The 14,016-nt window shown below is 54.4% G+C and overlaps 2 protein-coding genes and 1 non-coding gene across 10 annotated transcripts in view; all 3 read left to right on the top strand.

Annotated features, from left to right (window-relative positions):
• PHACTR4 (phosphatase and actin regulator 4) overlaps positions 1–6,224 on the top strand; it is a 58,960-nt gene extending 52,736 nt beyond the window's left edge. For 4 of the 6 annotated variants that reach the window (XM_041404657.1, XM_041404658.1, XM_041404659.1 and 1 more), the window contains 7 exons: positions 343–404; positions 1,320–1,457; positions 2,353–2,429; positions 2,542–2,609; positions 3,014–4,655; positions 4,875–4,925; positions 5,307–6,224. In XM_041404657.1, the coding sequence (XP_041260591.1) occupies positions 343–404; positions 1,320–1,457; positions 2,353–2,429; positions 2,542–2,609; positions 3,014–3,219 (551 nt within the window). In that variant the 3' untranslated portion in view covers positions 3,220–4,655; positions 4,875–4,925; positions 5,307–6,224. The remainder of the gene's footprint in view (positions 1–342; positions 405–1,319; positions 1,458–2,352; positions 2,430–2,541; positions 2,610–3,013; positions 4,656–4,874; positions 4,926–5,306) is intronic. The other 2 variants (XM_041404656.1, XM_041404661.1) reach the window with 2 other exon arrangements.
• RCC1 (regulator of chromosome condensation 1) lies at positions 4,620–12,707 on the top strand. Of its 3 annotated transcripts, XM_041404663.1 has the most exons (13): positions 4,620–4,655; positions 4,875–4,925; positions 5,307–5,342; positions 7,997–8,074; positions 8,240–8,314; positions 8,417–8,604; positions 9,139–9,318; positions 9,402–9,498; positions 10,399–10,521; positions 10,715–10,870; positions 11,184–11,303; positions 11,712–11,864; positions 12,362–12,707. In XM_041404663.1, the coding sequence occupies exons 4-13, from the start codon at positions 8,005–8,007 to the stop codon at positions 12,535–12,537; spliced, it is 1,338 nt and encodes a 445-aa protein (XP_041260597.1). In that variant the 5' UTR covers positions 4,620–4,655; positions 4,875–4,925; positions 5,307–5,342; positions 7,997–8,004; the 3' UTR covers positions 12,538–12,707. The 3 variants fall into 3 exon arrangements, with proteins under 3 accessions (XP_041260597.1, XP_041260598.1, XP_041260596.1); XM_041404664.1 differs by lacking the exons at positions 4,620–4,655; positions 4,875–4,925; positions 5,307–5,342 and adding an exon at positions 7,374–7,403; XM_041404662.1 differs by lacking the exons at positions 4,620–4,655; positions 4,875–4,925; positions 5,307–5,342 and adding an exon at positions 7,431–7,602.
• Positions 5,020–5,224, top strand: LOC121336033. The gene has a single exon (XR_005952678.1). It is a non-coding gene; the product is annotated as a small nucleolar RNA SNORA73 family (small nucleolar RNA).
• Positions 12,708–14,016: the final 1,309 nt, after the last annotated feature.

The raw sequence follows: 14,016 nt of genomic DNA, 5'->3' as shown, positions 1-14,016 counted from the left end.
AATGGGAATGTCAGTTCAGGAAGTTTCCATTTAAAATATTTATCTGTGCTATTATTTTCTTTTAAACTATAATAGCTTTGTGAAGGAGCAAGCTGCAGTGGCTTGGATGTATTATGGTGATACAGCCATTAATTGTTGAGGTGAATGACTCACTGGTGCTGGGTAAGGGGCCAGTTCAGGAGGTGACGCAGGGTATTGAGTTGAACTGCACTCTCTGCCTGTCCTAAGCCTTTAGATCTGTAGATAATCTGATCCAGCTCAATACTGTCTTTTGGTCAAGCCTAGAGAGCACTTTCCAAAGCCTGATGCTTACATGAAAAATGTTTTTTCCCCTCTTGGCAGCGAAAAATGAAGCTGACCGTCAGGCTGAGAAGCGCGAGATCAAGCGGCGGCTCACCAGAAAGGTACAGCAGGCTCCCGGGCGGTGCCAGCGGCTGGCAGCGCTGCCGGGCGCGGCGGCACTGAGCGCGCTGTGGGGACCGTGCCGGGGGCGTCACGGGGCTCTGCTGTAGGGACCGTGCTGGGGGCGAGGCACGGGGCTCTGCTGTAGGGACCGTGCTGGGGGAGTCACGGGGCTCTGCTGTAGGGACCGTGCCGGGGGCGAGGCACGGGGCTCTGCTGTGGGGACTGTGCTGGGGGCGAGGCACGGGGCTCTCGTGTAAGTGTCCCCAGTGCCCTCGGGCTGTCGCCCGCGGTGAGCCCTGGCACCGGGGCTGTGTTTTTGTCAGGGACAGATCTGAGCTGGCAGCGAGTGTAACAAGCGAGATGAGAACTAAATCTGGCACCTGATACTTTAAAGGTTTGCTGGCCTGGCTGCTTTAACACAGTGCTTCAGCAGCCACCGCTTCACACCAGGCTCCCTAAAATCCATTTCTAAAGTAACAGCAGTGTGGGAGCTGAGCAGAGTAACAGCTGCTTTTAGCTGTTACATCCAAGTTACTTGAGATTGTTGCTCATGGCTGCGAAAAGCTTCCCCAAGGCCTGTGGGTGTGAAGTGTGAGTGCTGCCATTGCTGAAGCTGTGTTTAGTGGTGTTGTGCAGGGCTCACTCTTGTAGCAGCTGTTCCCACACCCCTCAGTGTCCTTCTCCATGACAGTGTGGCCCGGGTTCTGCCCTAGCCTGGCTTTGTGAGCCCAGTGGGAGTATCCAGTCTGTGAGAGGTTTATCTGTTCCCTTGCAAACTGCAGGCAGGATCTGCTAGTGTCTGTGCATAAGGCACAGTGAGGGAACTAGTTTTAGTTTTGCTTGGGGTGCTTAGTCCTGGATCTGCTTTGTGAACAAGGCTCACACTGCCCTCCTTTGTTTTTCCTGGTGTTCAGCTTAGCCAGAGGCCTACAGTGGCAGAGCTGCAGGCCAGGAAGATCCTGAGGTTTAATGAATATGTGGAAGTAACAGATGCTCAAGACTATGATCGGCGAGCAGATAAGCCTTGGACAAAGCTGACACCAGCTGACAAGGTAACTGAGAGTGTCCTGTCCCCCATGAGGAGCCACACCAGGGTGGCCCACACAAATGGCTGTGAGCCAAGGAGATTTGCTTTGTTCCTCTGGCTTCACTTCATCTTTCCCTCTGCCACCCCACCTGAGTGCCTTCACTTGCATGTGCTGTCCCAGCTCTGCTTCCTGCTGCCTCATGGCAAGGTGGAGCCCAGGTGGGCACAGTCTGAAAGCCTGCATGGCTTCTGCCTCAGCTTCTGAGTGATGTACGCATCATAAAACATGGAATCATTAAGGTTGGAAAAGCCCTTTGAAGATGATGGAGTCCAACTGTTTACCCAGCACCACCATGCTCACCAGTAAACCATGTCCCCAGGTGCCCCATCTGCACATTTTTGAACAGTTCCTGGGATGGTGATTCTACTACAGCCCTTTCTATGGAGAATTTTTTTCCTTATATCTCATCTAAACTTCTTCTGGTTCAACCTGAGGCAGTTTCCCCTTGTTCTGTCACTTGTTACCTGGAGAAGCAACCACCCCCCAGCTGTCTTGACCCTCCTGTCAGGGAGGGAGTTGTAGAGACTGAGAAGATGCCCCCTGAGCCTTCTTTTCTCCCGGCTCAGCCCTCCACCTCGCCCAGCTGCTCTTGGTGCTCCAGACCCTTCCCCAGCCCCACTATCTTTTCTCCACACAGCAGGGATACTGAGTATTGGTCACAGCAATGCAGTTCCCTGCAGGCTCCAGGAACTGGCAGGGAACTCTGTCCTTGTCGTCCCAGGCCACCTCTGGGGACTGCCCAGCCCTCATCGGGGAGGGGCAGATTAAATTCAGTTTGGTGTTAATGGACTGTGAAAACTGGGGTGGCTGCTGCAATCGGAGCCCTTTTCTTTACAAAAAATTCTCCCTCTCTGTGCAGGCAGCCATCAGGAAGGAGCTGAATGAGTTTAAGAGCTGTGAAATGGAAGTGCACGAGGAGAGCAAGCAGTTCACGAGGTGAGAATGTGTTAAGCTGAGAGTTTTCGTCCTGATGGAGCTGTCGGAGCTGTGCTGCAAGGACAGTGCTCAGTGGCACAACACTGAAACCTTAGAAAAATTATTTGTGCAGCAGTTGGAGATTGAATGTCCCTGTCTGTCTCAGTCCTGGGGGGAGACTGGAGCAGCAGCAGACACAGAGTGAGTTGTTTTTCCCTTAAACTGGGGCTTCCATCCTGGAGGCTCAGTGACCAGTGTCTAGTTTGAGGTGTATCTGAAGCTGGTGTGAAGCTGCAGCTGGAGTGAGCTTTTCTGGGGCGAGAGATGTGCAGCCACAGCCACACAACTACTTGCTAATGAGTTACCTCGGATGTAATCTATGTAATCGGGTCTGGATCACAGCCCAAGTGATTCCTTTCCTTCCTGCTCTGTGTGGCAAAGTTGAGTGCAGAGCACAGGAGGTGAAATTATATGATGTTCACAGCTTCCCGGAGGGCTGAGAGTTCTGAGATAATTCAGTTTACTCTCTGGCCATCTGGGGTGTCTGAGTAACCATTTAACCTGAGTTCCAAGGATAACACTCAGATTTTTCACTTGGCTTTCAGATACCATCGACCATAATGTTCCAAGGAGGGAGCAAGAAACCCGCGCGGGCTGGAAGTTCTCTGCATCCCTCTCCAAGCAATACAGTGAGGGTGGAACCTCAGCTCGTCCAAGATTTGCCTTCCAAACATATCCAGAAAGGGCTTTCGGCCAGGGAAGGGGAATCCTGTCTGAATGTAGCATTTCACTGGAACAAACACATCTCTGACGCCATCAGGCTGGAACTGACGCTGTGCCTGGCGTGGCTCAGCAGTAGGGCTCGCCAGGAGGCCGTGCCCAGCTCGGACCCCTTCCTCCCAGCTGGCACAGACTTCTCTTGGGGAGCGCAGTTCCTCATTCCCTCCTCCCTTCCTGAGGAGGGGAGATGAAAAGCAAAGGCAGCTCTGGTGTTGGGAAGCTGAGGAGAGCATGTGCTCAGAAGCAAATGTGTGTATATTAGCTGTGTACAGAGAGCCCTGGCAGACAACTGACATGGCACTTGCTGGTTTTTGGGGGTTTTGCTTTTTTGTCATGTCCTCAATGCCCTGAATCACTACTGACCAACGGTTTGTTGTCCTGGAAGGGAACTGTGTAGATATTAACATATGCTGCATCTTTTTGTTAAAAAAAAAAAGAAAAAGAAAAAAAAAAACCCAACATATGTATAAATGCTCTGCACTCTCTCACACTTGCTGTGATCTTAATAACAGATCTTGAGATATTTAGGCTTGTTTAACAAATTATAGAACCAGGAAAAATGACTGTTGCCTTTTTAAAACTTTTTAATTTGGGGAAACTGTGAGAGTAGTCAGTCCTTTTTATTGTGGCTTTCTCTCAAATGTTTTCTACTCTCCCAAATCAGGGTTGAAGCTTGCCTTTTTCTCATTTTTACAGCTAAACCTACTGGAATCTTGATCGTTTCACTGTGTGGGTCAAAAGGAGGGGAAGAAAAGGTTTAAAAAGTGACCTTAAAAAAACGGTATTTCTCTTCTGAGAGAAAAATTCTTCCTCTGTGCGGGTTAAAAAAAAAAAACAAACCTGGTAGGGCCACTGCTGTATTATGCACAAAACTAAACGATCTGTGAGATGCCACTTGTGCGGGGGTTTGGGGTGGGGAAGGGGGGCGGGAGGAGAGAAGAACTTTCTCTTGTTCACAGAGCAGTGTGGCAACGCGCCGGCCACGGCCCAGCATCCGCTGGGGCTCTTCCCTCACGGCACCCCCTGTACAGCCGCCATTACATTGTATATCAGTCTCCGCAACAACAGATTTTAATTATTAAATAAAAGTATTTTAGAATTTTTTTTTCTTAAACCCTGCTTGTGTGTGGTTGTGTCTTTTCAAGCGCTCTCAGTCGGAGCCTGACCGGCGGCTCCTGAGGGGGCGGAGGGCGCTCAGCCATGGCGGCGGCGCCTCCCCTGCGACCGCGGCTTTTCGCGCTCTTCCCACTGCGCATGTGCCAACCTCTCTTGCAGCCATCGCGCAGGCGCGGCTAGCCCGGCCCTTTCCGCCGGGGGTTGGCCCCGCCGCCTATGCCCATATACGGTTTATCCCCGCCCCTCGTGCGGGACGCACGCGCGCATTTCTGCCCCGCCCCCGCGCACTATAAAAATCGCCTCGCGGCGTGCCCCCGCCCTTTTCACCGTGAGGAGCGGGCATGGGGATTGGTAAGGTTCTCTCTGCTTTTACCCTTTTTTACCCTTGAAACCTTTTGTGTTGTTGCGGCGTGAGGTCCTGCTGACCGCGCAGGCTGCGGTGTCAGCGGACGCCCGCTCCATCCCCGCATTAACGCTAAAATACGCCGTGAGTTACACGTGGCTGTGGGTGCTGCGGAGTCACCCCGCGCCCCCTCAGCCGCCCCTCAGAGCCATTTCCTTTTGCTACAGGTACCACGAAAAGGCCGTTAAAGCTTGTTTTGTCCAGCCTGCACCTCCATCGTGAGTATTTCTCGTGTGGCCCCGCCGCGTGGTCGGCGGTGGGACGCGCGGGGGTCTGGGCAGGGTCAAGGTTATAAATGTTTAAAGCAAAGGCCCAACGTGGATATCCGGAGAAGTCGCTCTCTCTCGGCTCTGTCCGTGTGGCGCATGGGAGCGCAGGCCCTCGGGCCCGTGACGTATAGTCCCGTTCCACGACGTTGGAGAGCAAGCCGGGCCCCGAGCCTGCAGCCTGCATATTCCTACTGCTTCTCTGAGCCCTTGGGCCATGACAGAGGAGACAAACCATGCAGGAAACACTGACACGCGGGGCGGCACTGGGAGGGAGAAACACAAAAACCAGCTCCTGAGCAAATCCTTAAAGTGCCTTTTTTTTCTTTCCAGTACCAGAACTGAAAATGTGAAACACGATTTTTGAAGGTAATATCTGCGTTTAAAATGTAATATTCTGTGTAGTTTCAGTGACGCTTGTTGAATCATTGGGTCAAATTCCAGTCCCGACGATATAGGTGGTAGTAATGCAAGTTCAGACCGCAGGCTCCTAGCTTTGACCATTGTGTTCCATTGTGGATAGATGGGGAAAAGAAATTCCTGAGTCTTCAGGGGCAAAAAAAAAAAAAAGCGGTCATGAGTTTGGCAGACAGAAAAAAAAACCAGCTTTATTGTGGGACACGAGAAAAAATCAGGAAAAAACCCTCCTTTTTCCTAAAACATTGCAGGAGCTGCTGGGGCGAAGGAATAAAGAAAAATCCGCATTTAGTGGGGGAGGGTGAGTGTATTAAAGAGTCCCCAAGTTGGATGGCTGCCCTATTCCTGTTCATGCACTACATGTAATAAAATACAGCCGCAGAAACCAAAACTCAGTAGAACCAGGGATGTGTGGATTTATGGGTCTTGTAAAGCACGTGTGGCCCTGTCCCTTGGGGGACCTGCACTTGGGGAGTTGGAGCCGGGCCTGGAGTTGCACAGGTTGTGGGTAAGCTGCTCGGGAAGGAAAGGATGTGCCTAGGGGTTGGCTGGTGGGCTAAGAGCTGCTTTTGGCATGCTTCAAACTGGGAAGGGGGCTGTGGGGAAGCACGAGGGATGGGTAAATAAGGCGTGTGCTCTTCTGGGACTACACAGCTCCACATGGGTTCGACCCTTGGGGCCGGGATGTTACAGGGATGCGATGCCGAAGGGAGGTGGGTTATGTATGGGATGTGTGTGTTCAGGCCCTGAAATACAGCTCTCACTCTCACGTTGATGGCTGAATCTGTACCCGTCCGCGTTACAGACAACTCAATAAACTGAACTTGGCTTTGGCTTTGGCTTCGTGTGTGTTCTTGGTGGGTGAATACTAGGGAAAACTTCGTGCTCTGGGTGGTGCCTCTTTGTGTAGAAGTATAATAATGTCTCGGAAATGAAAAAGTGTGCAGAAACGCTCTGTGGCACATGTGAGCAGCCCTACCTTCAGTCCCGGTTTGGATTGTCGGGCACAAGGGCTTGGTCGAGAAGGGTTGGTGGGTCTGTTACCCGGGGTGGCTCGGGAGAAGCAGGGAGGGGGTCTCGCGTCTTCCCGCGGCCCGGGGTGCTGCGGGGGCTGGGTGCAGGGGAGCTGCCGGTGTGCGGTGGGTCAAACTGCATCAGCTGCGCGTCCTGTCTTGGCCACGGAGTCCCCCGGGAAGGGATCAGGGGCTGCCTGTGTATCTGCTCTTCCATCAAGTCCCGACGTGAGCCTGGGCTGGAGACCCGCTGGCGATGGCTCCCCGAAGGTTTTCCAGCCACATGGGCTGCGGGTGACCCCTGGGATCGCGGTCTGTGCATAAGGGAAGGCTGGTGTACCGGCCAAGGTGTTGGCTAGGTTCATGATTTTATTGGTAAATAAAAGGTGATGTGGCCAAATGGAGGCCTCTGGACTGGAACAGCAGAATTAATCGCTGGAATAAGGGTAATTGCATTGGATGAAGGGGGAAACTCGAAAGTGAGTTCTTCCCATTAACCTGAGAAATTTGGTCTAGTTCCAGTTTGAAGAGTAAAAGTATATTTTGTGCTTTAAGCAGCGGTAAGTTGCTGGAAAAGATGGTATCTCAGACTTTCTGGATTTCAGTAGTCTGTCGTTATCGTTCTCTTTTAACTACCTGTTTGCAGCAGCTCTGTTCCATCGCGGCCGGCTGCGGCCCCGGGGGCTGGAGGCATCTCTGCCCGTTAGAAACAGCCTGAGTTAGTGACACGGGTTTATTGTCCGCGGCCAGTATTGCCAACCGCGAACCCTGCCTTTTACCGCCTGTCCTTCTGTGTCTTTCTGTCCCGTTGTCCTGCCCCACCTGTCCTCACTGCGTCCGTCCGTCCGTCCGTCCCGCCGTCCGTCCCGCCGTCCGTCCCGCCCGACCTGCGGCAGTGACCTGACCTGGCCGCGCGGGACCGCCAGCCGGCAGGGGGCGCCGCGCCGGCAGGAGCCCGCGCGCGCATGCGCAGAGCGGAGCGCGGCGCGGCCGGCGGGCGGTGAGGGAGCGCGGCGGGGTCGAGCCGGGAGAGCGGCGGGAGAGAGCGGCGGGGACGGGGACGGGCATGGGGACAAGTGCGCGGCCGCGGGGGTCCCGCCGAGGCTCGGGCCGCCCTCGGAGCGGCCGGCCGGCCAGCAGGAACAGCTGCAGGCAGCGGCAGGAGCAGCCGGTCCGGGCTGTGGCCTGCGCGGCCCCACGTGAGGCGGCGCCGCGGGGAATTCGAACGGCGGGCGGGGGCGGGGGCGGGGCTCGGGCCATGCGGAACGGGGAGGGGGTGAGGATGCACATGCGGCTTGGCTCCCATTCTTCCCTTTTCCTCCTTTCCCGTTTTCCTTCTCCTTTCTTTTCCCTTTCCTTCACTCTTCGCCTGCCTGGACGTGAAACCTGGAGAGGTTCACATCTGCATGAAGTAGGGAGCACGGATGAAACACACAAGGAAAAACTTTCTATTTTCCCAGAGTAGGAGGAGGGATCAGTGTTCAAATCCCAACTCAGTCACCAGTCCCTCAGATGGTTTTTTTGGATTTAAAAAACAGTGAACTGCACGGTTCTCCAGGTGGGTGACTCCTTACTCCTGTTTTTGTCATTTAGATTCCAGGATGCCAGGAAGACGCAGAGAGCAGATCCTGGTGCCAGAAGAAGAGTCTACTGAGACGAAAAAGGTTAAAGGTAAGAAAAATCCCTTGGAATTTTTCTTCCACTTTCCCAGGGGTGATTTTCACCAGGAAACTTGTACCACCACATGTTCTTTCGCCCCCTCCCACCCTCAGTCAGCCACCCATCACACCACTCATAGCCTGAGCCAGGGTAACGTTGGCTCTTTTTGGCATTTAGATTCCAAGATGCCAGGAAAACGCAGAATGAAGATCCTGGTGCCAGAAGAATCTACTGAGACGAAAAAGGTTAAAGGTAAGGAAAATCCCTTGGAGTGGTCCTTCCACTTTCCCAGGGGTGATTCTCACCAGGAAACTTGTACCCCAACGTGTTCTTTCTCCCCCTCCCACCCCGCAGTCAGCCACCCATCACATCGCTCACAGCCTGGGCTGGTGTTGACCCTGGGCCAGGGTAATGTTGGCCAGCTGGGTCTGGGTGAAGACATCATGGAGAGGAAGAAGCCAGCTCTGGTCACGCTGCCAGAGATGGTGGTGCAGGTGGAAGCTGGAGGGATGCACACGGTGTGCCTCAGCCAGACTGGAAAGGTAAGTGCAGTGGGTTCTGAGATGTGTTCTGGAGCAGGGGGTAGGATCAGCCACTGCTCTGCCCACATCTTGTTGCAGCTCTAACGGTGAGCATGGTCTCATGTGGGCCACAAAATTTTAGGGGATCAAAAGGAGGACCTGGAAGGGACCTGCGAGAGAACTGGAGAGGGACTTTGGACAAGAGCATGGAGTGATAGGTCCAGGGGGAATGGCTTCCCCCTGACAGAGAGCAGATGGGTGACGCTGCCATTTTAGATGTGATACTGGGAAGTTCTTCCCTGTCGAGGTGGAGAGGCTCTGGTACAGAGAAGCTGTGGCTGCCTCATTGCTGGAAGTGTTCCAGGACAGGTTGGACAGGGTTCAAAGCCACCTCACCCAGTGGAAGATGTTCCTGCCCATGGCAGGAACTTTTAAGGTCCCAGACCATTCCACGCTTCTGTAATAATTCAGTCTTGTGAGTCTCTGTCCCCTGACTTCATACTCAGCCCGTTGCCCCTCTGAGCTCCGTCCTGACCACTTGCACCAAATCTGCAGATCTACACCTTTGGCTGCAATGATGAAGGTGCCCTGGGACGCGACACGTCGGCCGAAGGGTCTGAGAGCTCTCCAGGGCTGGTGGAGCTGCAGGAGAAGGTGGTGCAGGTGTCGGCGGGGGACAGCCACACGGCCGCGCTGACCGAGGACGGCAGGGTCTTTGTCTGGGGCTCCTTCCGGGTACGCTGATGCCTCGGATGCTTCAAGCTCTGCTGGTGGCTGCTGCTCCTGTGGCTCATCCCCGTGTCTCTCTCTTCCCTCAGGATAACAATGGAGTGATCGGCTTGCTGGAGCCCATGAAGACGAGCTCTGTTCCTTTGCTGCTCCGGCTCAACGCGCCTGTTGTCAAAATAGTTTCAGGTAAGCCAGTGTCGTTGAGATGGTCCTAACAAACAGAGCTACACCATGTATTTAAGAAGGCTTCTCTTCTATTTTAGCAGCATGCTGTCTTTTTATACCCTCTCACAAAGTTTACACCTGTTCGTTGGCCACAATAAATCAACATAATGTTCATTGGTGCAAGGTGGTCAACACCACTGTTTTCTGTCAGGATCTAACTGCAGGCCCCCTTGTTTATCTTTTGTTCTCCTCTGTTTCCATGCTGACAGCCTTGGTAGAACTCCTTTCAGGGGCAGAAGCTTCTCTCCTCCAACTAACCCTTTCTGACTCACAGACCAGGTGTGAGCCCCTTCCACAAGCAAGGCCCTGGGGTGTGCAGGGTCAGGCAGGTACATGAAGTTGTCACAACCCTTGAGGAACATCCATGACCTTTTCCTCCGTCTTGGCTTGTTCCGAGCCTGATACAAGGGTATACGTGCTGATCTCTGGCTCTTCCAGAGAACAGACCTTTTAGCCCAAACATATTTTAGCCCCAACAGATTCGCATATTGAGTTAATATTTGACCAGTCTGATGTAGAATGCCTTCCAAGAGTGGCCTGGACTGTGACTCTGTGGGGCAAGAGCACTTGCTCTCTAATGAGAGCTGGGTAGGCCGAGCACAGCAGCCAGGGTGCTTGTCCAGGGCCCAGGGGAGTTTGGGGCATACCTGTGTCCTTATCACCTTCCCAGAAAAACTGCTTTGAATTCCTGGGATCAGGAAGAGGGAGGTTCTGGAGTTTTAGGTGGTGGCACAATTGGTGTCGAGGTATCAAGTGCAGTAAACCTCATAAGCTGGGAACAACTGGGGTTTACCTGTGGGGTCTCAGCCTCCAGAACTTGCTGAAGACTTCTCTGTAACTTCTCTTTCCTTCCCGTCCCAGGAAATGACCACTTGGTGATGCTGACACTGGATGGTGACCTGTTCACGTGTGGCTGCGGGGAACAGGGCCAGCTGGGCAGAGTGCCAGCACTCTTTGCCAGCCGAGGAGGACGGAGAGGACTGCGTGAGTGGATGTAGTTCTCAGAGATGCATCCTTTGGCTCCAGCTCTGCCCTTTGCAGGGGAACAAAGGGACCCAGTCCCTGGTGCTCGAGGGCTTATGTGCAGTCAGTGATGTAAATGCAGTGAGCCAGATCCTTAGATGCAGGGAGGGTGTAAATCCTTAGTCCTTGTATAACACCTTGTCTCCTACTCCAGAGCGGATGCTGGTCCCCCAGCTTGTCCCTGTCAGAGGCAAAGGGAGAAGAAGCAAAATGCGCTTCCAGGACGCTTTCTGCGGGGCGTATTTCACCTTCGCCGTCACGCGTGAAGGACACATCTATGGATTTGGCCTCTCCAACTACCACCAGCTGGGTGAGCTTCACCTGTGTCCCTCCACATCTCCTTCAAGTCCGCAGCTGCCCTGGCCTGGTGGGGGGAGCTGCTGGGCACCCCAGAATCTAAACACTGGATGCACCAGAGCTGGAAATGGGGGTGGGGCTCACCCTGCCAAGCTCTGGATTTAGGTCCCAGCCCATGTGCCCACTGGGTTTGAACAGAAATTAGATTTTGGGGCTGGGCAGCTGTATTGCTCTGGTAGGGTGAGCCCCAGGGTGGATGGCTCAGTGCCAGAGCTGTCCATGCCCGTGGGCCTGATCCGCCCGGGTTTGTGCGTCCCACCCTGCAGGGACCCAGGACACCGAGCCCTGCTTCTCCCCGCAGAACCTCACGTGCTTCAAGAACTCCACCAAGTCTTGGGTTGGCTTCTCTGGCGGGCAGCACCACACGGTCTGCGTTGACTCTGAGGGTGAGTGACACTGTGACGGGTGGGCTGGCACTCACAGCAGGGTGGGAGGATCCCATGGCCCTCAACCCGGCCAAGGAGCTGTTGGGATGAGGGTGATGTGCTGGAGCCCTCCAAGCTCTCAGTGTTCAAGGAAACAAGGGTGGTGTGAGATTGCAGCGAAGGGAAGCTGACAACAGAAACCTGGACTCAGTTGTGAACTCTGCTCTTGCACCTATGCACCTTACTGATTTTGGGGAGCTAGAGGGTCTCTGTCCCACCCTGCCCCTTCTGGATGGGTCTCAGGGTGTGGTATGGAGGAGTGGTGCTCCTTCAGGAGTCAGACCTGGGAAGAGGTCCTGGTCTGCTTTGGCCCTGCTATAGCTTCTGCCCTCCTCAAGTCTTGTCTCTTGTGTATCTGCTGTGCTCCAGGTAAAGCCTACAGCCTGGGCAGGGCGGAGTACGGCCGGCTGGGCCTTGGGACAGGGGCAGAGGAGAAGAGCACACCCACAGTTATCCCGGAGCTCCCCAGTATCATCTCGGTGGCCTGCGGAGCGTCGGTTGGTTACGCCGTCAGCAGTGATGGTGAGTGCCAGGCTTTGGGAACCCTGCCTTCTGGACTTCCTTCATCCCTCCATCCCGCCCTACACACCATCACCACACCTGACAGCTGGGTTGGGACTGGAGCCAGGTCCTGGTGCCCATCACCTGGGCAGTGCCTGCCCAGATGTGTTTGTGGGCCTGTGGCAGCAGGGTTGGTCGTGTGGTGTTGACCAGGAGGGCATTGTTGGCCTGACAATCTCTTCTCTGATTCCACTGATGCCAGACCTCTGTGCTGTGGTGCTGCATCTGCCTGTGTGCAGTGTCTGCAGGAAGGAAGGTTTGGAATGGGCTGTGGGTTCAATTTTGTCCCCCAAAGGAATAAAAGTTCCTTGGCTCTGTGATGGAGCACCTGTTTGAGTTTCAAGTGCTCCTCCTCTTCCTCCTGCTTGTTTTGGACTCATAGAAACTGTCTGGGTGTGAGGTCTCCTTGCCATTGTGCAGCCACTTGGAGCTCAAAGCTCGCTTCACCTCTGTTGCAGGACGAGCGTTTGCCTGGGGAATGGGCACTAACTACCAGCTGGGCACCGGGGAGGAGGATGATGTCTGGAGCCCCGTGGAGATGACTGGGAAGCAGCTGGAGAACCGGCGGGTGCTGGCGGTGTCCAGCGGTGGGCAGCACACCGTGCTGCTGGTCAGTGACAAGGAGCAGAGCTGATGAAGTGACGCCCCAGCAGAATCACAGCACCCCCAGACCCCCCCCAACTTCTGCCTGGCTTGGGGAGCCGATTACCTGGGGAGGGAGGAGGCTCGTGGAGCTCGGCCCAGCAGCGCCTGCGTGGCTGGAACAGGGTGCCCATGGGTTCTCCCTGCAAGCGTTTGTCTGTTTTCCTGTGGTGCCCATGCTCTGTCAGCTCCCCGGGTCAGCTTGGTCCTAAACTGATCCCAGTTCTGTGCCTGGATGGATTTCCACTTCTTCTCGTCTGTTTTTTTAACATTTCCTGGCCCAGCAAAGCCGAGGGTTTTGTTCTTCACTCTGCAATCAGGTTTGGGTAATAGTCTCCCTGAGGTCCCCGTGTTTCCCAGATCTGGATGCTCCTCCACCCCCTTCACCTAAATACACCTCTCTGGCCTGGATTTGTTTGCTGCCACCCCCCAAACCCTTCTGAGCCCATTCCAGGTGGATCTGAAGGATCCACCTGCAGGAATGTGCCCAGGAATCTCTATCTTTTAATCCAGATCTTGTGGCTCCTGTGGGGATATTCTGCCTAGTGAGGGAGAATGCTGCTGGATGATGCCTAGCACCTTGTGACCTGCCTCCCATCCCTCAAGCTGAGGCCCCCCAGGCAGTGAGGCCAGGAGCAGGTTCCCCAGTCCCCATGGCCTGGAGCAGTCACCTCGCCACTGCTTTTTGCAGTCCTGGCCACTCCCTCTTTGCCTTTAGAAACCCAACCAAATCCATCCCACAGGTGGGAACACTGTTACTTTAATTTTTTCACTTTCCCTTGCTGAGGAAGGAGCTTCGTTTGCTGTGAGGGCCTTGCTGAGCAGACACTCAGACCCCAGCTGAGCATGGAGACACTGGGAACAACAGGACTCCTCCCCGTTGCCTCCCTGATCCAACTGGTCTTGTTTCCTGTGCCCAGCTTGCTTCATCCTCTCCTTATAGGAGGTGCCTTCCAGGTACCTGGAGTGAGGAGGGGTCTGCAAAGAACTAAATTATAGCAATAGGAGGGGGGGTTGTGCTTGGGAAGGGGGGAGGTGTCTGGGGTTATACAATGGTTCCGGAGGGGTTGGATTTTTTAAAAAAGAAAATGTATTTTGGTTGATGAATCAAGGCAGAAAGGACAAAAAAAAAAAAAAAAAGATCTTTTAACATTTGGAATAAACTGAGTTTTGATAAACCCGGGCTTTTGCTGCGCTTTGGAGGGCTGGGCAGCTCTCCCGTGGGGACGGTGGGGACAGGTGGCTGCTCTTTGGGGCGTTGTCCTGCTCCCGGCTGTGGCTGTGGCCTGCAGATGGCAGCAGGAGAACGCGCTGGGCCTGGCAGAGCTGGGATGCTCCCCGTCTGTCTGCCAGGCCACCCCTGGAATCTGTGGGTCTCTGGGAACACAACCAAGCCCTGGCATGTCCGTGCTGGGTGCTCCGAGCGGCCGGAGCGCCAGGTCGCTGTTTGCCTTTGATTCATCCGGGCAGG

Source organism: Onychostruthus taczanowskii, unplaced genomic scaffold (assembly GCF_017590055.1).
Source record: "Onychostruthus taczanowskii isolate IOZ18803 unplaced genomic scaffold, ASM1759005v1 scaffold218, whole genome shotgun sequence".
Lineage (NCBI taxonomy): Eukaryota > Metazoa > Chordata > Aves > Passeriformes > Passeridae > Onychostruthus > Onychostruthus taczanowskii.
This window is presented reverse-complemented; position numbering and strand designations above follow the sequence as displayed.